At 45.5% G+C, this 27935-nt stretch overlaps 2 protein-coding genes across 7 annotated transcripts in view; both read right to left on the bottom strand.

The window, feature by feature from the left end:
• Otoa (otoancorin) overlaps positions 1–6056 on the bottom strand; it is a 67879-nt gene extending 61823 nt beyond the window's left edge. Inside the window, exons 1-6 of the mRNA XM_006230180.5 lie at positions 5966–6056; positions 5066–5094; positions 4943–4973; positions 4798–4825; positions 2715–2802; positions 49–180 (exon numbers count right to left, since the gene is read on the bottom strand). Of these exons, the coding sequence (XP_006230242.1) occupies positions 49–180; positions 2715–2802; positions 4798–4825; positions 4943–4973; positions 5066–5094; positions 5966–6056 (399 nt within the window). The remainder of the gene's footprint in view (positions 1–48; positions 181–2714; positions 2803–4797; positions 4826–4942; positions 4974–5065; positions 5095–5965) is intronic.
• Positions 6057–25967: 19911 nt separating this feature from the next.
• Positions 25968–27935, bottom strand: part of Mettl9 (methyltransferase 9, His-X-His N1(pi)-histidine) — a 47407-nt gene continuing 45439 nt past the window's right edge. For 3 of the 6 annotated variants that reach the window (XM_008759659.4, XM_063284308.1, NM_001163164.1), the window contains one exon: positions 25968–26672. In XM_008759659.4, the coding sequence (XP_008757881.1) occupies positions 26467–26672 (206 nt within the window). In that variant the 3' untranslated portion in view covers positions 25968–26466. The remainder of the gene's footprint in view (positions 26673–27935) is intronic. The other 3 variants (XM_063284069.1, XM_006230154.4, XM_063284877.1) reach the window with 1 other exon arrangement.

Genomic DNA, 27935 nt, shown 5'->3' with positions numbered 1-27935 from the left:
GTCAACTGCCCTGCTACTCCTCGTGGGGAGTTGCCAGGCGAGCCTTACCAGGTGGCCCCACTTGTCTTCCAGAAGGCATTTCATGGCGGTGTGGAACTGCTGAGCATCAGTGGCCCTCAGGTCCTCCAGCAGCTTCTGCGGTTGGTACAGATACTGTTCCAGATGGGTTTCCATGACTGCCTGGGCGTGGGAGAGTCAGTCATTGAGGACAGAAGACTGAGGAGTGGGTCAGCACCAAGGCCAGCAGCCCAGCGGGTTTCCCTTGCCGCCCTGCAGAGCCCACCAGCTTGCAGGCAGCCGGAATATGAGGGTTTTAGTGGTTCCTAAGGCTATAAAGTTGGGGGATTCTTTACGAAATCCAGATTTCCAAGTTCACTTAGGAAATGCAAAGAACGGACAATGCTGGGCGTGCTATCCCCCCTCCGGTGGTCAGCCTGATTTCACAATTCCGTGGTCTGCCCTGTCCTTGTCCTAGGTGGCCCACCTCTGCAAGGAAGCTAAGTATCTCTGGTTTCCTACCATTCAAACCCTAGTGCTAACTAAGCACAGGAGAAAACCCAGGCAGAATGAACCGACTGTCTGCAGTGCCCCATCAGGCCACCAGCCTCTCCTGCAAGCCTCCCCTCTGCCACCTTTGGACTTACTTTCTTTTTTATTTAGGAGCTTTTGGATCTTGTTGCTGCCGTTGTTCAGCTTTAGGGACGGCAATCTCACTATGTAGTCCAGGCTGGCCCTAAGTCCACAATCCACTTGTCTCGACTTCCCAGGTGCTGGGGTTACAGTTGTATGCCCTGCCTCAGTTTCTGAAATATCCCTTACACAAATATGCTCTGGGAGGGCAGTGTGAAATAATGCCCGTGGGCAAACGCTGCATATAAAGGACAGATAACATCTATGCAAATCTTCAGGTCCACACTTACTTGAGCTTCCGTTTAATTAAATTACAGATCGTATGTTTAAGTGTTGTGCTTTGTCTTTGAGACCCTGGGTTTCATGTAACCCCAGCTGCTTCCAAAATCACTGTGCAGCCAAGCATGATTTTAAACTCGGGATTCTTCGGTCTCCACCTCCCTAGCTCTGAGATCACGGGTTCGTGCCACGCCCATTTCCTGCTGTTCAGGGCATCAAGCTCAGCGCTTTACTAACGCTAGGCAAGCACACTAGCAGCTGAGCTGCACCTCTAGTGCCCACACATCCTGTATTTGTATTTGCTAAGTTAGCAAGCCTACATTCTGGGCCTTGGAACTCACATCTGGAAAACAGTGCCCACCGCGTGGAGCGTTGTGAGGAAGAAATGTCTCTGGCTTTCTCGGTGGTGCCTAGCGCAGAAGTGCTCAGTAGAGCCTGTCATGTTTCTCTCCTCCTAACGAGTTATTTACTTCGCGTCTGTCTCTACCTCAGAACAGTGGGAGTAACGTCTAGTTCCCCACCTCATTCTCGGTGTCTACAACTGTGCCAACCTGCCAACTGTAGAGATGCTGAGTGAAGATTGGTGTGTAGCAGCAATACACGGCCGCTATGGGAAACCCTACCGTCAGAGAGACGGGGGCCGCTCCTTACTGCCAAGTGCATTGCTAGGAGAGAGGAACGCAGATGCAATGGGGGCCCAACGGCCCCTCCAGCTGGTGGGTGAGCAAACAGACAGTGATCGAGAAGCCCTCTGGGTGCAGTTCTGGTGTGAATGTTTGTTAATACTTCTGTCTTTATTAAAACAAGAAATAACAAAGGACTATGCTGTTCATGAACTCATTAGCCCATGATGTTTTGTTTTCTAAACAAAGTAATGGTGATTGAGCACTGAAATAGCATCCTGGGTCTCACATGCTGTTCTCAAGTTATCTTTGTGTGCTACCAGCCATGCCCAAACAACACGCATGCACACACGCTCGCGCACACACACACACACACTCACACACACACACACACACACACACACACACACACTGTGCCCTTCTGATGCTCTCGACAAATGTCCACTGCTGTTACCAACAAGCAATGCATGCTGGGTGTGGTTTATTTCCCAAGGCTCATTCATCAGGAGTTCAGTTCCCAGGGAGGTGACATTAAGAGGCAATGCCATCTTTAAGAAGTAGAACCTTGTGGGAGGCGATAGGGACATGGCCCATGGAAGGAACTGAGGCAGTTCCCATGAGACACTGGTTAGTTCCTAGGAGAGGAGTAAAGTGAGCTTCACCATGATCCCTGCCCCAGACTCCCGTGTCCCCATGTTATCCTTCCCTCTCACAGGTGTCCTCACCGTTTAATGCCATCTATCAAGGTTAGACACCAGCCATGCCTTTGCAGGAACCAGCATTATACTGAGGGGTTGTTGCCCCCTAAACTATGGAGAAGATTAAAGTCCTTCTTTTTAAAAAAGATTAATTTTACTTGTGTTGTGTGTGCATGTGTGTAGAGACACCTGCAGAGGTCGGAAGATCCCTTGACTACGGAATCCAGGTATTTGTGGATCACCACCATAGCTGCTGGGATCTGAACTCTTGTCCTCATGACTGAGCAGCAAGCACTCTTAACTACTGACCCTCCCTTCAACCCAAAACTCTCTCCTGCCTTGTGGATTTTGCTACAGTAATAGAAAAGTGCAATACACTCCTGTCGTTCTTTTATCAGCAAAGTCCCTCCAGTTCCCACTCAGTGCACAACTGATGTGCACTGATGTGACCAATAGAATGTAGGAACCTGTGTCACATACACACCTGCAGGCTGGGAATGGTGAAGGCCACGTTCCGTGAGTTCAGATAGGCAAGGACTCTGTGGGACAGGTCGGCAGTCCAGACATGGGAGCTTCAAGCAAAGACAGATGGGAGAAAGGTCAATGTCCAGGTCCTCTGCAAACGTTTGTGCTGGCTGTGTGTCCTGGGGCTCAGATAGGAGTGGGAGTGGGCCAGGATGCTAGGGAACTTGAGGCTGAGATGTAAGAGGTGCCTCCACCTGACAACACGGGAGGAGGTGTATTCATAAATGTGTGTGTGAGTGTGTGTGTGTGTGTGTGTATACAGGTGTGTGTATATGTATGTATGTATGCATATATGTGTATTTACAGGTGGGGTACATGTATATACAGAGTTGTGTGTATACAGGGGTATGTATGTGTATGTAGGTCTGTATGTGTGTGTATGGGTATACAGGTGTGTGCATAGGTGTGTGTATATAGGTGTGTGCATATATAGGTGTGTGTGTATATATAGGTGTATGTGTGCATAAGTGTGTGTGTATATAAGTGTGTGCATATATAGGTGTGTCTATATATATGTGTGTGCATATATAGGTGTGTGTGCATAGGTGTGTGTGTATATAGGTGTGTGCATATAGGTGTGTGTATATATAGGTGTATGTGTGCATAGGTGTGTGTGTATATAAGTGTGTGCATATATAGGTGTGTGTGTATATATATGTGTGTGCATATATAGGTGTGTGTATATAGGTGTGTGTATATATAGGTGTATGTGTGCATAAGTGTGTGTGTATATAAGTGTGTGCATATATAGGTGTGTGTATATATATGTGTGTGCATATATAGGTGTGTGTACATATACTGGTATGTATGTATGTAGGTGTATACAGGTATGTATTGTATGTATAGAGGGGTGTGTGTTTTACATGATAATTGCTTGAAGACAACCTCAAGCATCATTGAGACGTGGTCTCTCATTGGCCAAGAGTTCACTAATTCAGCTAGACTGGCTGGCAGCGAATCCTTGGAATTCCAGGTCTGTATTGCATCAGCACTGGAATTACCAGCATGTGCCACCATGTCCAAAACTTGTATGCAGGCTCTGGGGGGGTCAAACTCAGGTTGCCATGCTTGTGAGACAAGCCCTTTACTGCCTGAGCCATCTCCCAGTCCCTCGAAGAGCTTTGTTCTTGCTCTTGTTCTTGTTGCTTTGTTTTTCAAGACAGGGTTCTCTGTGTAGTCCTGGTTGTTCTGGAACTCACTCTGTAGACCAGGCTGGCCTCAAACTCAGAGATTCACCTGTCTCTGCCTCCTGAGCACTGGGATTAAAGACACATACCTCCACCCTCTGATACAAACAGTTTTTCTTTATGACCTCTTTTTTAGTTGTAGATAAACAGATGGATGGATGGGTATATAATATGTAAACAAATAAAACTGTAGCCTGAGAGAACATATCTAAAGCCTCCCATTGGAATCCTCATGACAGAGGGATGTTTGCCTCTCACCTAGATGGGACTGGTTGTCTCTGCAAGGGACCGGAGGCCCCCATTTTCTCTCCTTTATAGAATGCATAGTAAGATTTAATGTTGACAACTTTCTTTCTGCCACACTGCCACAGCACCCCACCTCTCCAGTCTCTCACATAGACCTGAGCAGCCCAGAGCAGGACAGTGGTGGCAGCTGGCCCCAGAGCCTGATGGAGGGTCACACTCCAGCTCTGCCCCTCCCCAGCTATGTAGCCTCCATTCACTCTCCCCAAGGCCCTGCTTCATTATTCTACCCAAAAGGATAATAAGTGGCCCCAGCCTGAGGGGCAGCCCCAGCCTGAGGGATGTAGTAAACACAGATCTATTTCTCTGCACCAGCACTGGGAATGATGTCGCCTCCTCAGGAGCCCTTCAGGCACCTTGGTCTTAAGCTCCGCCACTGGAGGAGTAGTGTTCCAGAAGCAAGTGTCAACTAAATCAGTGTACATTGGTTGGTGCTCTTTGCAATAGCACATACTATTTTTCTCAAATAGGAAGCTCCATCTAACTAACAGTTTTTAGGAAAACACTCCATTCCCTCCCCCCCCCCATCCCCTCTCCCCCGAGGCAGATTACCTTTCAAACAGTGCGAGATCCAGTAACGCTACAGTGGGGACAAAATGGAGAGACAGCTTTAAACAGAATCACTCCACAGACACCACATCCATATTCTGTTTGAAGGTCTCAGAAGGTACACATGGGGACAGAGCGGGGACATTACCATTCAGATAGCTTCCCTCTATTATTTCTTCCTAAAAGGAAGAGAGATAACATCAAGTATAACATGCAAATTTGGCAGCGCTGGTGGAGGGGATTTTGATTAAAATAAAACTGGAGCACTCACCGCCATTTTCTGCAACAATGGATGTAAATCTGCAAGAAAGCCGTTGGATACGTGACTAGACCCCCGAGCAGTACGACCTTCACAAAGGCGAACGTGGCTACCACAGGAGCCCCACAAAAGCCACGAAGGCCTTCATGAGTGTAATCATTGCAAGAACTATGGCCAGTGTGAGAAAACCTTGGTTTATGACCCCCGACTCAAGAACCTTTAAACTGCCACTGAGAGTGTCAGTTTGTCTAGACACTGTGGAAATCAGGAAAGAGGTGGCCCAAAAAATCTTGGTAGAACTACTGTATGACGTACTCTGTGTCACACAGAGGCAGCTAAGGCAGCACAGACAGCTAAGGCAGCATCCCACAGAGATATCTGCGCATATGTGTTCAGTGTGGCAATATTCACAATTACCAGGATGTGGGGCCATCCCGGAAATCCATCAACAAAATACTGGTGAGGAAAATGTGGTCTGCACACCCAATGGAGCATTATATGACCATAAAGAAGAATGAAGTTATGTCATTCACAGGAGAAACATTGGAACTGGAGATCAGCACGTTAATCAACATGGGTCAGACTCAGGAAGACAGTCGCTGCCGTTTCCCTCATGTGTGGGATCTACTGGACTTGTGGGGAATGAGGGAATAGGGTGAATTCCCCTGAAGTATATCATGTGCAGGTATGAAAATGTCATAATGAACTTATTTAGACAAATAATACACACTCATAGAAAACAAAACAAACCACGTATACTATCCCCAAAGCCCTACACAAACCCACAGACAAGGCAAACACTCTCCACCCCCACCAGAATACATCATAACCCCAAACTGACATATTCAGCTACATCCCCTAAAATATGTAGAAGCCGTGAAAGCTGTGCGTGTCTTTCTCCTCAAGACTTACCCTGCCTGGAGCTTGGCTCTCTCTGACATGCACCTCCATGGCTCAGGAAGAGGACCAGGAGAAGGGAGTACATCCTAGGTTCCTGAGACATCCTCCTGCAGTTAAGTCAAGCACAGAGGTGATCCAGGTTTCGTTTTCTTCTTAAAAATATATTGAAGAATATTCTGGAGCAAAGGGGCCATGCAGACACCAAATTCCTCAAAAACATTTTAAATAATGTACTGATTCCAGGCTATGTCTAAGACATGTTCCTCACTCTCCCAGTGACCTCAACACCCCATTTCTATGCTTATCACCACCCCTGTTCCACAGCACCCAGAAGAGAAGAGTGTTTCAAAGCACTCACTCCACCATCTCTCACATGAGCTTCAGATGCAGAATGTAAGAAGTCCTACAATCCGGTCAGAAAACAGGTCAAACAGAAAACAGAGTTGAACTTCTTAAAATAGATATAAAAGTGTCCAATACAGGGATTTAGCTCAGTGGTAGAGCGCTTGCCTAGCAAGCACAAGGCCCTGGGTTCGGTCCCCAGCTCCGAAAAAAAGAAAAAAGACAAAAAAAAAAAAAGAAAAAAGAAAAAAAAGTGTCCAATACACGCACAAAACGTGAGTCACTTCCAACAGGGCTCTGCTCAAAGCAAGCACCATTTGTGGGTTTTTAATAAGCAGGCAAGACAGATGGTTGTTTTCAGAATTTAAATCTGTGCATGTCACCTTTCTTTCCATTATCCCCAGGATAAAACATAGCATAAAATAAATCCACAATGCGATCCCTCCACACACACACAGTCATTAAAGTGACTCAAAGAGGCAGACTGGCAACACCGAATGTCGGCTGTGCTGTGGTTGGAAAACTGCAGGGCTTTATAACATTACACACTTGGTACTCTATGATCAAGGAATTTCGGGGCTGGGGGGATGTGGTTTTGTTGGTAGAGAGTTTGCATAGCATGCATAATGCTCTAAGTTCTATCTCAAGCATCATAAACTTGGCATTGGAGGCACACACCTGTGATCCCAGCACTCAGGAAGGAAAGGCTAGAAAATCAGAGACTCAAGGTTATCTTCAGCTACCTAGCAAGTTCAGGGGCAGCCTGTCTCCAAAAAAGGAGAGGAAGAAAGAAAGAAAGAAAGAAAGAAAGAAAGAAAGAAAGAAAGAAAGAAAGAAAGGAGGGAGGGAGGGAGGGAGGGAGGGAGGGAGGGAGGGAGGGAGGGAGGGAGGGAGGGAAAAAGGAATGCAGATCTGGGGTTTTGCCAAGGAAAGTGGAAACACGTGGATGCAAAGATGAGCTCAGCCTTATTTGTAACAGTTAAATATGAGAACAACCCAAATGTCCAACAGGTGGAGAGTTAAAGACAGCATAGCCACTCAAAGGAACCAACGGATCACCACTCACCACTCAGCAATAAAAAAGTTAAACCCAGCCAGGCAATGGTGGCTTTAATCCCAGCACTTGGGAGGCAAAGGCAGGCCATTCTCTTTCTGTGAGTTCGAGGTCAGCCTGCTCTATAGAATGAGTTCCAGGATGCCAGAGCTATACAGAGAAACCCTGTCTCAAAAAAACAAAACAAAACAAAAAAGTTAAACTACCACCTTAGGGAGTTAGAAGACCAACCAAAATATGTGACAAATGGTTTCAGGATCCTGAAAGCAGGAATCAGAAACCAAGGTCTCTTGGAGAGGAGATGCAGACAACCTGAGCCCAGGACCACTCCTGCTACCTCCTGAGTCTCAGCCCATAAGGCAAGCTGGAGAGGCAGAATGAGAGCTCAGGAAAGCCAATTGGACGTCCAGGGAAGAGCACCTGCAGAGGAGCACACTGCGCAGAGAAAGTCTGAGGAAGGGCTGCTCATGAGAGGAATGGGACCACAGAAGGCTGTATAGCTCCTGACCAGGAGCAGGGGAATTCCCACAGCTAGAGCAGAAAATGTTCTTCAGACACCAAGCAGAGCCGCCTCAGGGCAGAACTGCCTCAGGGATGGCCACTGGAGGCTGCAACACCTCATGGATTGATACTGTGCTGTGCTTACACAAGAGGAACTGTGGGAGGAGACTAGACAAAGAAGATGTGAGGAGACTCCGTTCCACATTTTTAATTTCCTGTCAATCTGTGTGTATTTCAAAACGTAGAACAATTTTAATCACACAAATGAAAGGAAATCATATAGTCCCCAGGAAAAAGAACAAAGGACAAATATTTGTAATACGCAGAGTGAAAAAAACCCTAGAAATTGGACTAGAGGAGGTGTCTCTATGGGTAATACAAGCACGAGACCCTGAGTTCAGATCCCCAGAGCCCAAGAACCACAAGTGGTGATACATGCTGTAATCCCTGTGCTAGGGAGGTAGAGACCAAAAGATCCCTGAGGTTTGCTGGCCAAACAATTTTGCTGACTTGGCAAGTTCCAGGTTCAAAGGAAGTGGGAGAGCCTGTCTCGGCAGTAAGAAGAGTGCCTGAGGAAACCTGATGTCAATTTCTGGCCACTACATGTGTGCATGAGCACACCCACACATTAAAAAAAAAAAAGGATAGGGGTTGGGGATTTGGCTCAGTGGTAGAGCGCTTGCCTAGCAACCGCAAGACCCTGGGTTCGGTCCCCAGCTCCAAAAAAAAAAGAAGAAGAAAAAAAAGGATATACTGCACCAGGAGGCACCTGGGACACTCTGGGGCATGGTGGGAAGCCATGCTGCAAAAGACCACAAGAGAATTTTAGGAAGGACAATGGAGATGTATTTTATTTTATTTTATTTTATTTTATTTTATTTTATTTTATTTTATTTGGTTCGTGTTTTTGAGTGTTTGCCGGCATCTGTATGTGTGCAGTGCCTGCAGAGGCCAGGAGAGGGCAGCAGATCCCCCTTTAACTGGAGTTCCAGACAGTTGGGAAGTCCACGTGCCTGCTGGGACTCAAACTGGGTCCTCTGGAGGAGCGGTGTTCCACTCGGAACTGCTGAGTCATCTCTCCAGTCCCTAAGACGGGGTTTCTATATCTGGATGGCAGTGGGTATTGCATAGAGTCACACTTACAATCTCACTGAAATCTGTGTTTTAAACCTCTGGATAGTCTAGGGCATACCTCCCAAAGGTGGAACTCTAAAGAGAAACCATGGGCTGTAGTCACCTGGTCTGGTTTCTAGCTCACCTCTGCCCACTCACTAGCTGTGTTGATGTCAGGCAACTTGCTTCAACTCTCTGTACTTCAATCTTCTCAGCTGTAAAATGGTGTATTAAGTGGTACCGTTTGCTTTCTGTTGCTGTAATAAAATACTGACCAAAACCAGCATGGGGAGGAAAGGGTTAATTTGACCTCCAGTTTACAATCCATCATCCCAGGAAGCCAAGGCAGGAACCTGGAGGTAAGAACTGAAGCAGAGGCCATGGAGGAGTGCTACTTACTGGCTTGCTTCTCCAGGTTCACTCAGTCTGCTTTCTTATACAGTCCAGGGATGGCCCCGCCCACAGAGAGCTGGGCTTTGGAAATGCCAAGGAAATGCCCCAGAGCTGTGCTTTCAGACCAACAAGATGAAGGCAATTCCTCAGGTGACTCTAGTCTGTGACGAGTTGACAAAGACTCACCAGCACAGGTACCCAGCTGACAGTGCCCTTTGAGAAACGGATTAGTCATTCAGAATGGAGCTTTGATCGGAACGAGTTCCGACTTGAGTTTTAATCATCAAGAAGGTCAGACTACAGTTTCCCAAGTGTCAGGCCATGCCTGTCAGTGTCACTCTCTCTACTCCTCAGAGAAAACCCATTAGTCATCATAGCACCTACTTCCTTGTGCGTATCTCCCCGGTCAAGGTCCTTTGTAAAGATCCCTCCTCCCTTTTGGCCTGGCTCACCCAATTCATTCTAAGTCCTGAGTCTTCCAGGCAGCCCTCTGTGACTTCTCTAAGACAGACATTTAGCCGGGAGAAAAAGCCAATATCTCTCTATAAGAGCACCAGGCATGGCTAAGGTACATTTCTACAGCTGTGTGTTTATTCCATACATTCATTTATCAAATGTTATCGAGCATCGCTGTGGGCCGGGCATTATTCTACACTCCCGAGGACACGGCAGCTTGCAGAGCCATATCCCGGCTGATGTGTTGGAAAGCCAGGAATAAAATAAATAGACAATCAAATAACTCGGTTTATGTCAGGCAGAGATGGATGCCGCAGAGGAAAAGGAAGCAGCGAAGGAACAGGAGCCATGGTAACCCAAGCGGGGAAAGTCTGAAGACAGGAAGGAACGGATTACAGGATTATCTGAGGGGGGAAAGTTCCAGAAAGAAACACAAAGGCCTTTGGAGTTGGGAGCATGATTTATTTGCACCTTGTCCCATCGACCACACAAGAGTGAGGAAGGAAGGGGATGAAGTTAGGAGCCGCTGGAAACGCCCTCGGCTTTGAAACAGGGCGGAGCCCGTGGAAGGGCATTGGCACAGGAACTGGTTTTTAACTTTTCATTGATTCTTTGTGGATTTCACATCACGCACCCCAGTCCCACTCATCTCCCCGCCTCTTTTTTTTTTTTTTTTTGGTTCTTTTTTTTGGAGCTGGGGACCGAACCCAGGGCCTTGTGCTTCCTAGGCAAGCGCTCTACCACTGAGCTAAATCCCCAACCCCATCTCCCCGCCTCTTGTACACACCCTTCACCCTTGCAACTTCCCCTGCAAAAGAAAAAAACCTCACTGTGGAAACTGCAGTGTGTCACAGTGTGTCCCATGGTATATACCCTTTTGTCCACAACTCTTTGCTCGCAAATGTTCATTGCAGTGAGTCATTGGTCTGGTCGGAGGCCTCTGGCTTCTGCTATGCTATCGATGCTGGATTCTCACAAGGACTCCCCTCAGACATCCTGTTATTGCCCTGCACAGAAACATCTTGCTTTGGTCTTTAACTGGATCCTGAACATCTGGAACTCCGTGGACGGGACAGGGGCTGTATCAGGGAAAGCAGCAAGAGGAGTGCTGAGGACACAGCCCAAGGCAGTGAGCGCCAGGAAACTTAGCTGGGTCCAGACATATTCAAAAGTGAAGCGCAAACATTCAGATGTAAAGGACGAAAGAGAGACACCACTGATGACCCCAAGGATTTGTGATCTGAGCATGTTAAAAAAAGGGGGGGGGGGCTGGGGATTTAGCTCAGTGGTAGAGCGCTTACCTAGGAAGCGCAAGGGCCTGGGTTTGGTCCCCAGCTCCAAAAAAAAAGAACCAAAAAAAAAAAAAAAAAAGAGGAGGAGTTTGGGGAAAGCACCTAAGTACCAGTTTATGAAAGAATCCCTGGGACTCCATTTTGAGCATTCTCATTTCGAGGGCGCTACTGAATATATGGATGGGAGGTTTTGTGAAAGACAAGACTCAGTCAGCAGAGTGAGGGAGTGGTTCACACAGAAGCTATCCACACACAGCCACCAGCATATTTTCAAACACAAGACCTAAATGAGATCACAAGAGAAACAAGCACAGAAAGAAAGGAGATTTTTAAGGAATGACACATGGTAGGGCTGGAGGACAAGACTGGGTCATGGAGATGTCAGGCTGCCCAAGTACCAACAGTACAGTCAAGATGGGAAACAGCAGAAAACCATCAACGTGATCCACTATATAAACAAACTGAAAGATAAAAACCACATGACCATTTCATTAGATGCTGAGAAAGCATTTGACAAAATTCAACACCCCTTCATGATAAAAGTCCTGGAAAGAACAGGAATTCAAGGCCCATAGCTAAACATAGTAAAAGCCATATACAGCAAACCAGTCATTAAACTAAATGGACAGAAACATGAAGCAATCCCACTAAAATCAGAGACTAGACAAGGCTGCCCACTCTCTCCCTACTTATTCAATATAGTTCTTGAAGTTCTAGCCAGAGCAATCAGACAACAAAAGAAGATCAAAGGGATACAGATTGGAAAGGAAGAAGTCAAAATATCACTATTTGCAGATGATATGATAGTATATTTAAGTGATCCCAAAAGTTCCACCAGAGAACTACTAAAGCTGATAAACACTTTCAGTCAAGTGGCTGGGTATAAAATTAACTCAAATAAATCAGTAGCCTTCCTCTACACAAAAGAGAAACAAGCCGAGAAAGAAATTAGGGAAACGACATCCTTCATAATAGTCCCAAATAATACAATATACCTCGGTGTGATTTTAACCAAGGAAGTGAAAGATCTATATGAAAAGAATTTCAAGCCTCTGAAGAAAGAAATTGAAGAAGATCTCAGAAGATGGAAAGATCTCCCATGCTCATGGATTGGCAGGATTAATATAGTAAAAATGGCCATTTTACCAAAAGTGATCTACAGATTCAATGCAATCCCCATCAAAATTCCAACTCAATTCTTCAGAGAGTTAGACAGAACAATTTGCAAATTCATCTGGAATAAGAAAAAAAAACAGGATAGCTAAAACTATCCTCAAAAATAAAAGGACTTCCAGGGGAATCACTATCCCTGAACTTAAGCAGTATTACAGAGCAATAGTGACAAAAACTTTATGGTATTGGTACAGAGACAGACAGATAGACCAGTGGAACAGAATTGAAGACCCAGAAATGAACCCACACACCTATGGTCACTTGATTTTTGACAAAGGAGCCAAAACCATCCAATGGAAAAAAGATAGCATTTTCAGCAAATGGTGCTGGTTCAGCTGGAGGTCAGCATGTAGAAGAATGCAGATCAATCCATGCTTATCACCCTGTACAAAGCTTAAGTCCAAGTGGATCAAGGACCTCCACATCAAACCAGATACACTCAAACTAATAGAAAAAGTGGAGAAGAATCTCCAACACATGGGTACTGGAGAAAATTTTCTGAACAAAACACCAATGGCTTATGCTCTAAGATCATGAATCAACAAATGGGATCTCATAAAACTGCAAAGCTTCTGTAAGGCAAAGGACACTGTGCTTAGGACAAAACAGCAACCAACAGATTGGGAAAAGATCTTTACCAATCCTACAACTGATAGAGGCCTTATATCCAAAATATACAAAGAACTCATGAAGTTAGACTGCAGGGAGACAAATAACCCTATTAAAAAACGGGGTTCAGATGAGCATATTCAGATGAGCTTCTGCTTCTGTTGAAAAGGATGCTGTGTTTGATTGTGGTCCGAAACTTTGAAGCACTACTTGGCATCTCCTTCCTTGGAGGTCTCACTGTTTAAACATAACAGATTTGATAGCTTGTTGGTAAGGTGAGGTCCAGCTTGTCTCCACTAGGTCATCTTCATGTGAATCCGGTGGTTATACGGTTTTGTTCTAGGGATATTTCATTTTTTTAATAACGGTTTTAGCTGACATTCATGGAGAGAATGAATCCTTAGAAGTGTGCCACTAGTGAAAGGAAATCCTGTCTAGAGTATGTTTCTTTACAAAGCTGTGTCACACCATCCTTTGGGCCCTCTGCTGGAAAAGTAGAATCAAGTCTCAAATAATGCCTTTTAAATTGTATCCTCTAGTATTATAGATGTAGGACAGTACTGTATCATACCTCTGTGGATGTAAAATAGCTTGTACCTGCTTTATGATACGTAGTAGTGACCGTGCTTTATCAGAGCTGTTTTTAATGATGTTGCTCAGAATGTTTTCTTTCCAGATGATGATTGAGAAGCTAATTTAAAAAAAAATGGTGCCAGGTACCACAAGAGTAACAGAACTGTGCTGTTTTCTCGGGTTTAGTTTTTTTACTTTTTTTTTTTAATGGAGTGTGCTGGATGTCTCTACAGTTTTGTTCAGATGACTGCAGAACCTGGAAAAGCTGTTGCTGCTGTTGATGCATAACACACTGCTATTATTGGTCTTTTTATATAAATATAAATATATATATATACAGATATATAATTTGAATTTTTTGAAACCTTACCTGTGCTGTCAACTTTCAAAAAAAGTATCCCCGTTTACTGTGTTGAGTTGGCACTGTACAGAAATTAACAGCCATATTGGTCTAGAAATGTTGAACTTAAGTTTTTTCCATTTGTACAGGGGTAACACACTGTATTAAATATGTAAGGTCTTATATACGTGGGTTTGATTACAAAAACTAATAAAGTATTCTCTAAATTAAAAAAAAACAAAAAAAAAACAAAAAAAAAAAAACGGGGTTCAGGGGTTGGGGATTTAGCTCAGTGGTAGAGCGCTTGCCTAGCAAGTGCAAGGCCCTGGGTTCGGTCCCCAGCTCTGAAAAAAAGAACCAAAAAAAAAGAAAAAAAATGGGGTTCAGAGCTAAACAAAGAATTCACAGCTGAGGAATGCTGAATGGCTAAGAAGCACCTAAAGAAATGTTCAACATCTTTAGTCATGAGGGAAATGCAAATCAAAACAACTCTGAGATTCCACCTCACACCAGTCAGAATGGCTAAGATAAAAAACTCTGGCGACAGCAGATGCTGTCGAGGATGTGTAGAAAGAGGAACATTCCTCCATTGTTGGTGGGATTGTAGACTGGTACAACCATTCCGGAAATCAGTCTGGAGGTTCCTCAGAAAATTGGACATTGAACTACCTGAGGACCCAGCTATACCTCTCTTGGGCATATACCCAAAAGATGCTCCAACATACAACAAAGACACGTGCTCCATTATGTTCATAGCAGCCTTATTTATGATAGCCAGAAGTTGGAAAGAACCCAGATGCCCTTCAACAGAGGAATGGATACAGAAAATGTGGTACATCTACACAATGGAATATTACTCCGCTATCAAAAACAATGACTTTATGAAATTCATAGGTAAATGGATGGAACTGGAAAATATCATCCTGAGTGAGGTTAGCCAATCACAGAAAAACACACATGGTATGCACTCATTGATAAGTGGCTATTAGCCCAAATGTTCGAATTACCCTAGATGCACAGAACACATGAAACTCAAGAAGGATGACCAAAATGTGAATGCATCACTCCTTCTTTAAAAGGGGAACAAGAATACCCTTGGGAGGGAATAGGGAGACAACGTTTAGAACAGAGGCTGAAGGAAAGCCCATTCAGAGGCTGCCCCACATGTGGCCCATACATATATAGCCACCAAACTAGATAAGATGGATGAAGCAAAGAAGTGCAGGCGGACAGGAGCCGGATGTAGATCTCTCCTGAGAGACACAGCCAGAATACAGCAAATACATAGGCGAATGCCAGCAGCAAACCACTGAACTGAGAACAGGACCCCCATTGAAGGAATCAGAGAAAGGACTGAAAGAGCTTGAAACGGCTTGAGACCCCATATGTACAACAATGCCAACCAACCAGAGCTTCCAGGGACTAAGCCACTACCCAAAGACTATACATGGACTGACCCTGGGCTCCAACCTCATAGGTAGCAATGAATAGCCTAGTAAGAGCACCAGTGGAAGGGGAAGCCCTTGGTCCTGCCAAGAGTGAACCCCCAGTGAACCTGATTGTTAGGGGGCGGTAATGGGTTGAGGATGGGGAGGGGAACACCCATAGAGAAAGGGAGGGGGAGGGTTAGGGGGATGTTGGCCCGGAAACCGGGAAAGGTAATAACAATTGAAATGTAAATAAGAAATACCCAATTTAATAAAGATGGAGGAAAAAAAAGATTGGGAAATAGTCAGAACAATCAAGCTAGCTCCTCCCGCAATGCAAGTGGATGGGGTGGGCCTCAGAGACATATTGTATGTGCTTAATTTGAACTCTGATTCAAATATAACATTAAGAGAATGATTATGGTTGTGAACACAGTCCATTTGTCTAGCACGCAGAGCCATGTGCTAAATTCCCAGCAGCACAGAATCCAAGCACGCCGACGCACATCTGGAATCCTAGCCCTTGGGAGACAGAGATATGAAGGCCAAAGTTCAAGTCTCCCTTGACTACATAGCAAGTTTAGGGCCAATCTGGGCTACCCATCACATTAAAAAAAATATGAATAAGGAAGGAGGAGGAGGAAGAAGAGGAGGAGACAATCACAAACAACTGGAGAAATTAGAGCTATGTGCATCTTTCAAAGAATAATTACTATCTTTAAATCTGATGGTGAAACTGTGTTGTCACATTGTCTAAGGAGCCCTCGTCTTTTAAAATGATTGGGCGCTGATTTATTTATCTTGAAGGGCACGCAATAGGGTTTGTGTGTCAGTCAGAGGACAACATGTAGACGCTGGTTCTCTCCTTCCATCATGTGGGTTCATGGATAGCAGTCAAGCCATCAGGCCTGGCAGCGAGTGCCTGCGCTGATCCATCTGATGTCTTAATGGAGGGGTCAGCAAATCACACCTTTTGGTCAATTCTGAAGAGCTGAAGAGCTGCCCGGTTTGCTCAGCTCATGAGTGAAGAATAGAACCGTGGTGTGGGCGACCAAGGATGCTCCATCTCCCCCACCTCCAAAGCTCGTGTCAAAGACTTTGCTCCCAGAATGGCACATCTTCCATAGGACGTAGGAGCCTTTGAGAGGAACCTTTGTGGAAATGCTCTTGGTTGGGTCACTAAGGCTATGTGCTCAGAGGGGATTGTGGCATTCCAAGCCTCCCTCTTCCTCTCCTGCTTTCTGGATGGGGTGAGCAGTTAATGCTCCACTAAACATTCCAGACACAATGTGCTGACTCATCACAAGCACCAAGCTGTCACGGAGGAGCCTCCAAACCCGTGAGCTAAAATAAACCTTTCCTCTTTATAAGCGTGTTGACTCAGGTGCTTGGGTATACTGATGGTGGTGACCACAGATGTTTGTTTAAATGTGTAAAAGGGAAAAAAAAAGTAGAAAGAAATAATAATGTTTCTTCACAACATAAGCGTTCTACATATGAAATTTACATTTTCATACCAGGAGGAAGCACCCACCAGGATGCTTAAGGCTGTCACATAGTATGAAGACAGGAAACGAATTACACATTGCTTCTGTAGACTCCCAGGCAGGCCGCACCCCCATTATCAACCCCTAGAGATGTGATAATGTGAGAGGGAACTAAGGACTGGAAAAACTAGACACAACTAACAGGAAAGAACTCTCAGGAGTGCTTGTCCCTTCCAGGTAAGCTATTTGCACCTTAAAGGAGTGACTTTCTCTGTCTCTCCCTCCTCCTACTGGCTTGCTGGGATTGTCACCTTCCCTTTTTTATGTGTTTCTTAAAACTCCAATTAAATTGTTTTCAACGTTCCTTGTGAATCCATATATAAATTGTTTCCTTCTTTCCAGTCCCGAGGTAGCAGGGGCGCCCTCTTCCGGTATCGGCAGGAACTTCTGCTGATGATGTAAGTTTGGTGCTATCTACCAATTACAGGCACCCCAGGGTTCCCCAGTCCAACCTTTGTCAGTGTTGCCTAACTTATTACATTAGTGGCTTGTTTTGTCCCCCCAGGGAATCTCAAAAAACAAGTGTGCTCATTTGACTTTCCAGGGCGAAGCCGACCATGACATCACTTTCAAAGCCTCAGACACCGAAGACCCGCATTCTGCCCACCAGCTGCTCCTGGGGACGGCTATGATGAGCTCCAACAATAACTTCCTGGATTTGGGTGGTTAGGGAACCTTCTGCTCTTTCCCTCTTCTCTTTGGTCACGTGTCTCTGGGCCATCGGCCCCATTCAGTCCTCCAGTTTCCCAGACAATGAGGCTTCTTGTGCTGACGGCTAAGTTGATCCTGTTACCTCTGTGAGAGGTTTAAGATTACGAAATAAACACTCCTCTTTCTGGGCACAGAATGTCTTCAGTCCCAGTGAAACCCCAGCCCACTGTCAATTGGGGATTTGGTTCTAATTAAAGGCCCTTTGGGGTACTCTCTTTTAGAGGGCTGGTCAAAAGATTGAAAGGAGAGGGTAAGGCATGCGCCATTTGGTGGTGGACAGCTGATAGCATTCTTTGTGGCCCTGCCCTTGTTCACCAAACCACCGGCAGGACCTCAGATGAAGACAGCAGTAGTCAGCAGAGACTTCAGAGTTCAGAGGTCACTTGAGGGAGTGGTTAGCTGTCCTGCCAACTGGAACAGACCGGCTTCCAACTTAACATCTCCAAAACAGTAAGTCACAGATAAGTCAGAAACAAGGTGTTCAGGCCCTGGACCTGGCAATTAGTCCCCTGTGGAGTGAGAAGTAATGCTCGGAGGTTCCTTCAAGCTGAGACAAGCCACCCAGACATCTACCAACAGTTGATCACTGTTGTGAGGCAGCTCCATTTAAAGTCTGTGGCATGAGCACCACATATGGGTCTATGGACACACTCTGGAAGAGTTTACACACACACACACACACACACACACACACACACAAATAAATAAAAGATATTATTTCTCAGTTGAGTGTGACAGGCTGACATGTGCCTGTAATCCAATCCTAATACTCTGGAGAGTGTCCAGAGGCAGGAGGATCACCGCCGGTTCAAGGCCAGCCTAATGTATGAATACAGTTCCTAGATAGCCTGGGCTACATAATAAAACCCTTTCTCAAAAGCAAGAACAAAACAAGGAAAGACATTTTGTGCCTGAGGCACAGGTAAACTCGCCCACCTTAAATGAACTTCCGTTTGACTTCAGTCCTTCATGTTGGGGCCCCCTCGCTTGGGGCTGCTGAGTTGGGGGTGGAGGAGGAGGGATGGAGTTTGTAGGGAGAGGTGTGGGAGTCTACCTATCCCCCTCTGCTTAGAACACAAACTCTCAGCCATGTCAGCATCAGGATCCTGGGTACCCTCATCACCAGGTGTCCCCCATACTGAGTCCCTTCCCGTTTACTCTGCTGTGTTTCACAGGCGAGCTCAGGCACTGGAAAACCTCACATGGCAAGCCAATGGCAGTGCACACTCTAAAACACGGCTGCAGGATCCCCACAGTTCACGGCCCCCAGGAACACCGAATGAGGCAGCCAGGGACGTGCCCTGCACGTGCATCGCCACACTAAACTCTTGCAGAAACTTTAAGGTAAACGCCACCATTGTGCCAGCTTCACAAATGAGAAAGCTGTCTCTCAGAAGTCAAGTGAGCAGGCCAAGGCTGTGCAGCTAATCGGTGACAGAGTCAAGCCTGGGCTAAGGAAGTACACATGTTGACAGGCTCAACAATACCAAATCCCAAACCCAGGGATTCAACAACAACCCAGGAATGGGATCACAGCTTAGACTGGGACTGCCAGTTCTTGGCTGTGTGCCCCTGAGCTCGTTCCTTAACCTCTCTGGCCTTTTCCATCTTTACATCCCAGGATGACACGCAAACATATTTTTAGTCATTCATAAATGTGGCAGAGCTTGCCCAGCTCAGTGGAAGAGCCTTCTCACCTAGCATGTGTGTGGGGATTGCATCTACTTCCCAGTGCAAAACGAACCAAGTCTACATCCAGTGGGCACTGGGCCCATCTTTTCACAATTCCTCACAGGAGCCAGGCAAGCATTAAATATCACCTCCTCACCCTTAACACCCCCAAAGCTCGCAGCCCAGCCTGGCTCTCAGGATTCAAACTGCGGTAGCTATTATATGTGACTGATGCTACTGTTGATGCAGGTGTCCTTGCAAGGGTCTCTGTTACTGATGTGTTATTACGCAGGTTCTGAGAAGTGCCATCTCACACGCACACCTTCCTGTCATCCTACACATGCCTAGGAGCCCATAAGACTGTGCACCCTCATTCCGCCTACCGTCCTTCCGTCTGTTCACTCCGGTCCCCAGCGCCTGGCCCTCGGGTCCTCACTTGCTGAGCTGCAGGCTCTACTGCTGAGTCTGGACACAGTGGGGCCAGGGCCACACCTCTCAGGACAGCAAGGCTTGGCATGCGGCTCCTCCGCCCCCTTCCCTGCCAAGGCCAGATTGCCTGGGGTCTCCCTTTGCACCCTCCCTCCGGGACAGCAGCCAGACAGGGGCGGTTAGTTTTGCTGGAGACAGTAGCCAATGGCAATGCAGGGAATTTATTTGGATCCAGATTCAAAGACACCATTGAAAATTAAAAGTCAAGCTGGGTGGAGTGATGGTGCACCTGTCATTGCAGCATGTGGGAAGCTGAGACCAGAGGACTGTGATTCAAGGGCAGAATGGGCTACAATGTAAGGACCCAGTCCCCAAAAAACAAAAAGGCAAAATTACAGTCGGAGCCCTGCAGCCACTAGATACTGGGTAGTCAGGCTGTTTAAAGACAAACTCTTTGTAGCAGGCGCTTTAAAAATCCCATCTTAGCCAGTTGTGGTGAACACAGATCTCTCTGAGTTCAAGGCCATCCTAGCCTCCGCAAGTTCTGGGCCAGCTAGGGCCACACGGTGAACACTACCTTAAAAACCACCAACACCAACAAGAAGTTCTATAAACACACTTACACACTGAAAGGCAGGCTAAGTTGTGCATAAAGGAGTCAGGAGCCCAAGACAAAATGGCAGGAGCATGGTGGGTTGGGATCAGCGTCGGCAACTGCTGAAGCTTGGGTGAGAAAGGCTTCTTACTTTATCACCATGTGTCTTAGCCAGGGTTTCTGCTGCTGCAGTGGAGCACCGTGACCAAAAGCAAGCCGGGGAGGACAGGGTTTATTCAGCTTACACTTCCACACTGCTCATCATTATAGACGTAAGTCAGGACCGGAGCTCACACAGGGCGGGAACCTGGCTGCTCACTGGCTTGTTCCTCATGGCTTGCTCAGCCTGCTTTCTTACAGAACCCAGGACAACCCACCCAGGGATGGCACCGCTCAAAATGACCTGGGCCCTCCCCAATCAATTACTAATTAAGAAAACACCCTATAGCTGGATCTTATGGAGGCATTTTTTTTTCCCAACTGAGGCTCCCTCCTTCCATGCAACTAGTTTGTGTATGGAACGGACATGACTAGACAGCACACCATGCATTTCAAAAGACATGTTTGGAACTTTCAAGAAAAAAAGCACGATTGTTAAGAGATAGCAGGGAGAGATCCCGCTTAGGTATTCGGCAGCAAGCCTGTGGCTAGAGGACCAGCCATCGGTTGCACAGACTGCATTCCCATAGAGCACTCCTGGGCTGAAGGTGCTTGGTGGCAGAGGCTGGGCCTAGCGCATGCCAGGCTATGGGTCCCATATGCTCAAGGAAGAACAGTCCTTTTAAGAAAGATCATATAATAGGAGCACAAAATTATTTCATTTCCAAAATGAAAAAAGCCAACTACTAATATATGTGCTTTTATTAAAACGAGACACAAATACACTAAAGTAATGGGTTTGTATCGGGGAGATTATGTGCACCTGTTTTCATCTTACCCAGTAAAAACACAATTACAGACCCGAAAGGCTTTCTTGCAATTCTCCCATTTAATGAAACATCTCAATCATCCTAATTTTTATATTATTTTGTTATAACATTAAACATTCTCTTCAGGAAAAAAAACCCACTGAGGTGTTCTGATGCCCATCCATGAATTTTTATATTCTTTCTCCAATATGTTCAACATATCCTTGTGTCCTCAGGCCTTGGATTAATCTGTCCTCAAGCCCTGAATGCTAGGAAACATCTTGCATCTTATCTGCGTCTAACTAGAAACCAGGTGCCTGTGAGCTTGACATGATTTCTCCTGGAGAAATCAAAGCATTTATCGCCACGTGTGGAGGCACATGAGCCGGTGCATGCTCACAGGGGAACCCTGCTAGGACCAAGTGTGGACAGGGGGTACTCGGCTACAGACCAAACGAGTGAGGTTCGTTTTCATTGCTTTCTTTTCAGCCTGTGTTTATTTTCTTCAGTTAGTGTGATACTTGGAGAGCAAAAGCCCAGCAGGGCTTTGTGACTGGTAACAACCAGAATGTCAAACCTAAGTGCTAAGAAACTGAAACTGAGTTTAGCGGATGGCTATGTAGTCCTGGCCACTTCAACCCAACCCCGAGTTTAAACATAATATTCTGGCGAAGGCAGTGGCCCAAAGCTGTAGTCTTCTCCACTCAAGAAGCTGAAATAGAAGGATCACTGCAAACTCCTGGGTTTGAGACCAGCCTGGCAGCACAGCAAGACCCCATCTTGAAAACTAAATCAGTGTTATGTCAAATCCTAAACACGGCATCTAATAACAGCGTTTGGGCGTCCTGCTACTTATGTTCTAGAACTAAAGTGCAGATAGCCAATGTTATGTCACCATTTTACAGGCACTGAAAGTAATTTTAAAATGACTTTATAATGAAAGCATTAATCCGTCTGAATAGGGCATAGTGACTTTCAAACCCAGAGGGACTCCTAAATTCTAGTTATGTAATAATATTCTCCCAATTCTCCAGGGAAGTCTGAGATTTCATAGAGAAAAAGGATTCTGTTGTTCAGGGGTACCAGTAGATATTTACAAAGTGCACTTTACCAGGAAATGAAGCCAAATGCCCCAAATTGAACTTTGAAAGTATGATGCCTTAATCATTAAGGAATGAGAATAAAATAGTATCACCTCGTGCACATTCGGGGGTTATTACCTAAAATATGTAAGTGTCGGCAGTGGTGTAGGAAAATTGGGACTCTTGTGCATTGTTGGTGGGAATATAAAATGTTTTCATCGTAGTTCCTTTAAAAAACTAGAATTAGAATGACCCAGTAGTTCCACTTTAGAGTATCTGCTCTCTAAAAAAATGAAAGCAGTCTTGAAGAATTACTTATACATTCATATTCACAGCAACATGGTTCACAACAGCTAAAATGTGGAAGCTCTGTGAGTGTCTATCAGTGGAGAAATGGATAAGCAAAATGTGGTATGCCCATACAATGGAATAGCATTCAGTCTTAAAAAGGAAATGCTGGCACATGCTATAAATATGTTCCAGACTCCAGATGCTATGTGAAATAAGCCAGCCAATCTCTCTCTCTCTCTCTCTCTCTCTCTCTCTCTCTCTCTCTCTCTCACACACACACACACACACACACACACACACACACACACCCCAGAAAACAAACACATTGCATGATTCTGTATGTGCAGGAACCTAAGATCCAGAGTTAGTTATTTAATGGGTAGAGTTTCCACTTTGGCAAAATGAAGTGCTCTAAAGATAGATGGGGAAAAGGCTGCACTGTAAGGACTACACCTAACAAAATGGCTGGTTGTTAGTCTGTTTACATGCATTTGACTACATTTTTAAAAACATGGAAAAAGGAAAAACAATGATGACATTTTATTCCAGTGAGAACTAATAATTAAAAGACAAAATCAGCGGGAGACGGGGCTTAGTGAGGAGGGACACTGGCTGCTCTTGAGAGGACCTGGGCTCAGTTCCCAGCACCCACATGGCAGCTCACAATAGACCGTAATTCCAGTTCTGGAACCCTCTTCTGACCTCCACCAACACCAGGCACACATAATCATGCAAGCAAAACACTCATATACATAAAATTAAAGTCTTTGAAAAAATAAAAACCACCCAATGCTGTGGGGCATCCTGAATGGAAACTGGGGATGAGAAAAAGACCATTAGAAAAAGTAGCAAAACCCCAACAGCCTTGAGCATAGGATGGATGGGTCCATCAAACAGAGCACTAGGGCCAACTACATGAGAGCTAAGTCAGCTATTGTTAGCATTTTGTCTAAGCTCTGCCCCCCAACAGCCAAGTATGTCTTGCCCCCTCCTCTTTCTTGCTCTCTTGCCTTCTTGCTCTCATGGTCCTCTCGTCTCTTTCCCCATCTCTCTCACGTGCTCATGGCTGGCCTCTACTCCTACTCTCTGTGTCTCTGCCTTTCTCTGTCTCCACTACTCTCTCAACTCCCCTCCCCATTCCCTGAATAAACTCTATTCTATACTATATCACCGTCATCCGCGTGGCTGGTCCCTCAGGGGGAAGGGATGCCTCAGCATGGACCCTCAGAGGTACCCCTTTTCCCCACACCTGATTACACTTCCCCCATATTCCTTCTCTTTTTATAAAGCACAACAGAGATAACTCTAAATTTTTACAAACCCATAATTAGCCCCAAGTCACTTGACTTTTAAAATAATTCAAAATTAAGACACTACTTGAAATTTTGAATTCCTGCCCAAAAGGTAGACAGAACAATACACTGAACAGATAAAGCGAAATGCAGATGTGTGTAGCCTGGATCCAGTAGTCTAGATCTTTAATCATTGTTCAGTCTTTCTAGCCAGCGTCTCACTATCCACCAGTTGCAAGACCTTGGACTCTCATGTTGCAGCACTGTTTAATTTTAGGGTGTGTCATGGTCCCATTTACATCACAAGTATTTCTTCAGGTGAATGCAATATGAACTTCTTCCAGTATGTTGTATTGTACGTGCATGCACGCACATGTGAGGGTACACGTGTGGTGCCGTGGTCCAAGGCTTCTGGTAGCTTCTTCAATTACACTCCACTATATACTAAGGCAGAGTCTTTCACAGAACCCGTAGCTTGTGGTTTTGGCTAAGCTGGGTAGCTACCTTGCTCCAGTGATGTGTGACTCCTACATGCTGGGATCCCAGGCTCTCTAAATCGTTCTAGGGATCTAAATTCCAGTCCTCCTGCTTGCTTAACAGACAGCTCAACTCTGATGTGTCTTTGATACATGAGCTGTAAGTCTGTGAGCAGCCCAACTTTGTGCTGTAGGGGCCAAGGCCTGACTCCTGTGCGATGTCAATGAAGACAGAGCGTCAGGAGGAAGCTTGGAACACCTCAGTTTTCTCTTTCCCAGCCCATCTTATTGCAAGCTGCTATACAAAACAAACAACAAACAGAAAACTTGCTGACAATTCTAATGGGAAGGTGGAAAATACAGAAGGGTTTTAATGACCTCAGCCGAGGGGTGAAATGACTAGAGGCATTGTGTCCTCTTGCCCCAGTTCTCTGTAATCAGTGCTCTCCACACTCCAGGGGTTTTGAATGCAGGGGTAGGGCGCCAGGAATCCCAGGTGCACGTTGTGTTTCCTTTCTGCACTCACCTTTAGGGTCAACTAGCAAGCCTGCCTGACCACAGCGGGGCTCTTCTGGGTTTCTCGAACACATCCTTCACTGCCTTTAAGCACTCAGCCAGGAATGGTGCACACAAAGCAGCACTATCATCATACTTGGGAGAAAAGTAGGATTCCACAGGAGGTGAACCATGGCCGCTCGGCAAACACCACCACCATCTAGTGGCCAAAGGTAACAACACACTAAGACTGCATCTGGCTTCCAAGCTGCAAAATGGCATTTTAATAAACTGGTCTTCAAAGAACCTCTGATTTTCTTGAGAATTTGCCTTTAAAATGCATAAACACGTGCTCTCTGTTTTCCTGTGGTCTTTTTCCAATAGACCTCAACTTCAAAGACAGGAGCTGCTTTGAAGCCACCTGGCCCTGAACACCCGTCCCTGGTTTTGACAGGATAAAACAGCCAGTAAAGAAGCACATTTCCTGGGTTCGGTCCCCAGCTCCGAAAAAAAGAACCAAAAAAGAAGCACATTTCCACCGCAAAAGAAGTTTAAGGTTGCTGCATTCCTCTGCTCACTATCTAGGCCACTGTCCATACTTCATTTACCCAAAGTCCTGGTGAAAGAAAATAAGACCACACCACTAACAATTGTGCATCAGTCCTGTGACCCCCTTGTCTGACTACACAGAGCACTCTGGCCCTCATGCCCAGATGTTGTAGTTTTCTGTGTGTAATAGTCACAAGTAACAAACACCTGGATAACATACTGTGACACCTCACTCATACTGTCACCACTGTGACTACTGGGTCTTTAGGTTCTAGACTAGTGTCTACAATGACTATTACTCTTGGTAATGAGGCCTCCTCTATCGCTATATTTCTGGGTTTATTGGGAGCACTGTTAGATTCAGCAAACATATTTATTCTCAGTTAAGGACCTGGGGATAAGCCAAGTTTGGGAAGATGACATTCGAGGAAGAGAAAGAAGCGGAATGTCTATTTAGGCTGAGTTCTGTCAGTCAAAGCAACAGAAAGCTTCGATCCTGAGGGATTAAGGAAGTCTAGGAAAACAAAGCTGATTTGTGGCCAGAAGCAGGTGTTTTACAACACTGACAGAGAGGTGCTGTGTATCATCTGGGGTGGTCATTCTTGGGGTGTCAAAGCTCCCTGGGCTTCTCTATCACACCCACATTCCTGAAGCCAATGCTGCAGTCTGAGAGAAACACAAACACAGTGCCAGAGTCATTTCCAAAAACATTTATTAGCATGATTAAAAACATTTTTTGAATAGTAAGAGAAGGAGTTTCTAAACATGAAAGTATCAATGGTTCTACTTTATAACCAATATTTGGAATTGAATGGACAGCTTTATTGCCAGACTTCATTTATTAAAAACAATCCATTTATCGGTTCCATGACATCATGACTATTGCTTTGTCTGGGAATGAGTCCCTACAGCAATTAAGTATAAAAAATATCTTCCATCATAATTGGAGAGTGACCTGCATTGGAGCGTGATTCTGAGTAAAGAATTGATTAAAAATACACAAAGAGTTGGGTTTTGTTTTTAAAAACACTCCCTTACACACTACAAAGAAAGAATTAGTATTTTGGCTTTTTAAATTCCTACATGATACTGAGAATGACAGTCCCCAGAGGTCCCCCTCACATCACTGGATGCACCTCCTCTTCTGGAGGGCAGATTCCAGGGGTGACTCTGAAGACTTGGGCCTCCACATGTTTACACTGGTCTGAGAACAAAGACAGCGTCGTCCAGAACATAGTAGTCATTGTACATGTCACCTTCACACAGGTATGGCAGTCTAGTGAAAGCTTCGATGACAAAGCCAGCTTTCCTGAACACCTCAGGCAGGCTATTCACTTGCTCTTCCCAATTCTGTCCCTTGATTTCCAGAATTTCTGATGGTTTCTCCCACTTGCCACCTACTAGAACAAATAAAAACATTAAGTTAAATTCTTGAACAATGACTCACTATAAGAGGGATGTGCAGGGGGAGCTAGTGTTCCGGGTACCGATACCCTGGATGCGGCATCTCTGAACGAGCCACTCTTCAAGGCAAGTGGACAGAGCCTGGCAGGAGTGGCAGAACTTACCCAAAGTGATGCTCTCAGGCTGCTGCATCCACAGCCCACACTGACTGAACTGCTTTTATGGCTCAGAAAATTAGTCGGGGAATATTGAATATGGGGGTCAGAGTAACCACTAGTATTTGAAAGTAGGTTTGGGGGGCTGGGGATTTAGCTCAGTGGTAGAGCGCTTACCTAGGAAGCGCAAGGCCCTGGGTTCGGTCCCCAGCTCCGAAAAAAAAAAAAAAAAAAAAAGAAAGAAAGTAGGTTTGGACATACAAGAATCATGTACATAGAACACTTACTCAACTTCCTGTCTAGAAGTTGCCTGGCTGAAAATTAAAATAAACTCATGAGGAATTTCAATTCACAGAAACACATGTGCTTTACAAGAGAAGGTGATCCATTCCCTAAGTCATTTGTCAATCACTTCCAAGCCTATGCGCATTAGGAGCCTGAAGTACGAGAAGCAGGCAAGGTTTCATTCCCTGCAAGCCACACCCTGACTACAGACAGACAAAACCAAAAGTCCATTTGGATATGGAGCTGAAAGAGACTGATAACATGCCACTAAATTCACAGCAAGGATTCCAATGCTAAGGGGACAGATACACACCAGCAGGTAACAGAGCACAGGGCAAACAGTAAAGACGACACTTTTCAGTGGCCAGCACTGCATTTGATCCCTGTTGGGAGAGTTAATTCTTGGTGGGAAGGGAAGCTGCTTTTCTGGTCTTCTTGCAGCAGGGGACTGGTGCCACACCTTAGCCTATTGCCAAAACTGGAATGAGCTGGCGACACAGAATGAGGCCTTTTGCCAAGTGCGGGCAATAACATCAGGTGGGTAGGGAGGTGGGCAGATGAGTGGGTGATAATGACAGCGTCTGCAGCACCTAGTGCACAGCATCAGACTAGTTTCACAGGGTGACTCAAGCTCTTCCTCACTTGGGAAGTCACAGGCTCTCCAGGCCTTCTAAAACTCCAAGAGCCACATCAAGTCCTGTTAACAGGTCTCTTTTTGCTTGATCAGCCTGAGTTCCTGCTACTTACAAAGAACCACCTGACTAGTACAGGCTGGGGGAGAGAGGGTGCTGTGTGTGACTCAGACCCAAAACAAGCACC

The sequence above is a fragment of the Rattus norvegicus genome, chromosome 1, assembly GCF_036323735.1.
Source record: "Rattus norvegicus strain BN/NHsdMcwi chromosome 1, GRCr8, whole genome shotgun sequence".
Taxonomy (NCBI): domain Eukaryota; kingdom Metazoa; phylum Chordata; class Mammalia; order Rodentia; family Muridae; genus Rattus; species Rattus norvegicus.
Note: the sequence above shows the minus strand (reverse complement) of the source record. Positions and strands in the feature narration are given on the sequence as shown.